Source organism: Polistes canadensis, unplaced genomic scaffold (genome assembly GCF_001313835.1).
Source record: "Polistes canadensis isolate GaletaPanama2010 unplaced genomic scaffold, ASM131383v1 scaffold_321, whole genome shotgun sequence".
Lineage (NCBI taxonomy): Eukaryota > Metazoa > Arthropoda > Insecta > Hymenoptera > Vespidae > Polistes > Polistes canadensis.
In genome coordinates this window covers 118,193-122,238 of record NW_014569868.1, presented here as the reverse complement: position 1 = coordinate 122,238, position 4,046 = coordinate 118,193, and the positions used below count along the sequence as shown (strand labels likewise).

The 4,046-nt window shown below is 29.6% G+C and overlaps 1 protein-coding gene across 1 annotated transcript in view; it reads left to right on the top strand.

Annotated features, from left to right (window-relative positions):
- Nucleotides 1-4,046, top strand: part of LOC106791583 (epidermal growth factor receptor substrate 15 homolog) — a 37,780-nt gene that overhangs the window by 26,511 nt on the left and 7,223 nt on the right. Inside the window, exons 2-3 of the mRNA XM_014757301.1 lie at nt 3,429-3,541; nt 3,675-3,823. Coding sequence (XP_014612787.1) covers nt 3,429-3,541; nt 3,675-3,823 — 262 coding nt within the window. The remainder of the gene's footprint in view (nt 1-3,428; nt 3,542-3,674; nt 3,824-4,046) is intronic.

Below are 4,046 nucleotides of genomic sequence, written 5' to 3'. Positions count from 1 at the left end.
AATAATTATTTTAAAAAAGGGACAAGGGGGATCTTTTACGTTCATTTATGGGATTAATCATACGATTAAAAAAAAAAGAAAGAAAAATAAAATACATTATTATATTATTTCAAACTTGTACTCTTTGAACGCGTAATTACGTGTGAAGATGAGGAATTTATTATAGTGGGAATCTTTTAAAAAGTAACATCGATTAAAAGTGGGCCAGTTTCCCCCCACCCTCCTGCCCACTTACTCATAAGTATGATCACATAATAGATTGAAATACAACTCACGATTATAATTAAGATAATGAAGATTAAGAAGAAGAGGAAAAAAAAAAAAAAGAGGAAATAACATTTCTCATCAAAATTTGAAACAATAAGATATTATACGTATGTGATACAAAAAAATATATAATATCAACAAAATGACCATAAATAAAATGTACATTCACCCTGTGTGTGGTCGCGATTTAAAAAAAGAAAAGAAATGAAATAAAATTATTAAAAAATTGTTTCGAAATTGTTTATCAGTAAACCTGGGGCAGGAGGGAGGGAGGGTGGGAGGGAGGGGACGGACACACACACACATAAATACAATTATATTATAATATACACCCTGAGAGAAATTTACGATAAAAATACAAAAAAGAAATCGGATAAAAAGTGGGCCAACTTCCTCGATAAAGTACGATTCTTATAAAATACCAAAAACAATTAACGATTGTATATGCTATCGAGATGAATAAAGAGATGATAAATTATTTCTCATCAACAAATTTCAAATAATAATAATAATATTAACCAAACCAATTTTCTATAAAATATCAATCGCGTGTGTGTAGTCAGGATTAGAAAAATATAAAATCATCTTTAAAAGAGAGAAAAACAAAAAAAAAACGCTACAATTATTATCCTAAAAGAGATTCACGATTAAAATACAAAAAAACAAATCCAAAATTAAAAAAGAAAAAATATTCAAAAGTAGGCTAACTTACTCGATAAATATGTTCGCATAAAAATACTGAAAACAACAACTCACGACTATACATACTTTAAAATGAAGATGAAGAAGAAGAAGAAGAAGAAGATAAGTAAAAAGAGAAATAAATAAATAAAAAACGAAGAAGAGAAGTTGTAACGAAGCGAGAGTGCCCTAGAGCGTGCAGGTTGTGGCGAGGGGGTATGGGGGAGGCATGGAGGGGCTTGGGAGGTTCATCGTCGACACGAGGAAGAGGAAAAGGTTTGAGAAGAAGAGGAAGAAGAAGGAATACCTAAAAGAATGGGAGGAGGAGGAGGGGGGGGCGGACGGAAAGGAAAACAAGGAAGGAGTATATACAGTAAGTTAAAAGAGAGAAGAAGGGTTTAAGTAGTGGGGTGGTATGCACGGTAGAGAGAGGTGGGGTGGGGCGGGGGGGGGAGTTATGGGGGAATGAAAGAAGAGGTTGGAGGTGCGTGAACGGAACGTTTCAGTCTTACAAGATACTCGCTTACCTGACGATTCACAGAAGAGCGGGTGCCTTCGTAGGAACCGGTCGTGTGTTGTGTTTCTGCTGCAGTTGCATTTGCAGTTGCATTTGCAGTTGCAGCTGCCGCTGGGTTAGTGGTCGATAACCTGAACTTTCGTTCGGAAGGACGCTCGCGAAGGAAGGAAGGAAGGAAGGAAGGAATTACGCACGCATTTTTCTTTTTTTTTATATATTTTTTTTATAATACACTTGATGTGTGTGTATATGTGTGTGTGTGATGTGTGATGTGGAAAACAAATGGTTGAATTTTTATCATCATGCATATCGGTTTGGTTATCGGGATTAATTGTTAATTAATATTTGTTAAGAGGAAGATTAATTTGATTGTGATTTGAAATTGTTTGATTTCTTTTTATTTCTTATATGATTTTTATTTTTGGGAAGGTTGGGTAATAATAATAATAATTAATAATAATAATAAGTGATTAAAGTAAAGTAAGTTTAATCGGTGTTATTAACATGAACGGCGGACCCAATGTGGATGTTGTTTGGGATCCCCAAACGCAAATGAGTTCTTTGGATTGTTGGGATTATTCCATCGAACTGGCCTGTCTTCAAGGACCGGAAGGTATACTTTCTCACAACATCAACAAATAAAGAAAATAATCAACAAACTAAAAGAAAAATCGAAAATTCATATTCGGTGGAATTATTTAATGAATATAAATGAAATATAATTTTGGAATGTGAAACAAAATAAATTCAGAGAGAAAGGGAATGAACATTTGTTACATTTTGTAATTCTTCATTATTTTGTGTATATTTTTTTTTTGCTGCATTGCTTCGTATTCGTGCAAGGGAAAGAAAGAGAGAGAGAGAGAGAGAGAAAATCCTGTGAGCTTGTTAACGAGGGAACGATGTCAATGCTCGTGCTGACGAGGAAGGGCTTCGTTCAGTCAAACAGGGATTATGAAATTCTTAAACATGTCAAACAAATGTTTCCCTATTATTTCTTTTTGTTTTTTTTTTTTTATTTTGATCCATTAATTTTCACTTTTTTTCTCGAAATTTCATTAAAAAATCGTGTGTGTGTTAGCACTCAATTATATATTTTATTCATTTATTATTATAATTTTAAAATTGTTTTTTTTTTTAATTTGAACTTAAACCTATTATTTGCGACATATTATTTTAATTTGTTTTTTTTTATTTAATCTTCACTTACGAATTGTTTTTATTATCATTATGATTAAAATCAATTTTTGATAAACGTGTATTTCGTGGGAACGATTTTTTGATTAGAATACCAAATAGTTTTGATAAAGATCTAACACGATCGTTAAAAATATTTCCAACGATTTTTATTGGTTATTTGTTTAGACTCATTTCAGTAACAAACAATTGTACACGCATAGAGAATTTATTTATTTTTTTTTTCTTTTTTTTTTTTCAATGGGATCATTAATTCAATAAGAAAAATAATATTATATTATCTCATTGTACTACAATACTTGAGATTTCTTATTACGATGCATATGCACATCATATGCATTTCTATTTCCCTCGCAAGGTCATTGTTTTAAATTATGTTCGCCCTCGTGTGGCAGACACACACACACACACATTCACATTTAAGTATAATAAGTAATTTATAATAATTGCTTGAATAAATTTGTCAAATTTTTATTCCCAAGTTTTATTATATATCGTTTACATTTATCATAATTATATTACAATGTAAATGGATAAGTGTAATTATTATGAAAAAAATATTTCTCACAAGAGAAAAAACAACAGGATGTTCTTTAAATGAGATCTAAAGAGACAAATAAAATAGCAATAAATTTGTATTTTTTTAATTGGTTGTATATTTAAATATAAACGTTGATATGATTTACGTTAAATATATATTTAAAATTATGAAAAATATATAATTAATAAGAAAAATATGCATTCGTATATATATGTGTTGTTATAGATCTTCAGTTAGCAGCAGAACTTGGCAAAACTTTGTTAGAACGAAACAAAGAACTCGAGAACATAATTAAAATTCATCAATCCACGATTGAGGAACAAGCTCAAGAAATAGAAGTAAGTTTTTCTATTCTTTAGGAATTTAAATTTAATTGTTGTTGTTGTTTTTTTTACAACACTCGTAAGAGGATTTTAATTAATGATTGCATAATGATTGTGTAATTATTATAATTAATTGTTATATGCATAGTATATGAAGAAGCAAACTGCTGCATTGAGGGAAGTCAATGATTCGCGTCTTAAGATTTATGAACAATTAGAAGTCAGTATACAAGATTTGGAGCGTGCCAATCATCGGTTGGTCGTCGAGAATACTGCCGATAAAAAGCTTCTAAAAAAGTATGTTTATCTTTATATTTATACTATTATTTCAAATTAGCTTTTTTTTTTCTCCTTAATTAATATAATATTATATGTGTTCAATTAACAAGTATATAATAATATAATTTACTATTATATATATATTTATATTATAATTTAACATTAATTGTTAAATATTTGTAGCCATTTTAATTTTGAAAAGTTTAACAATTAACACAAAGTTTATAATACATATTAATAT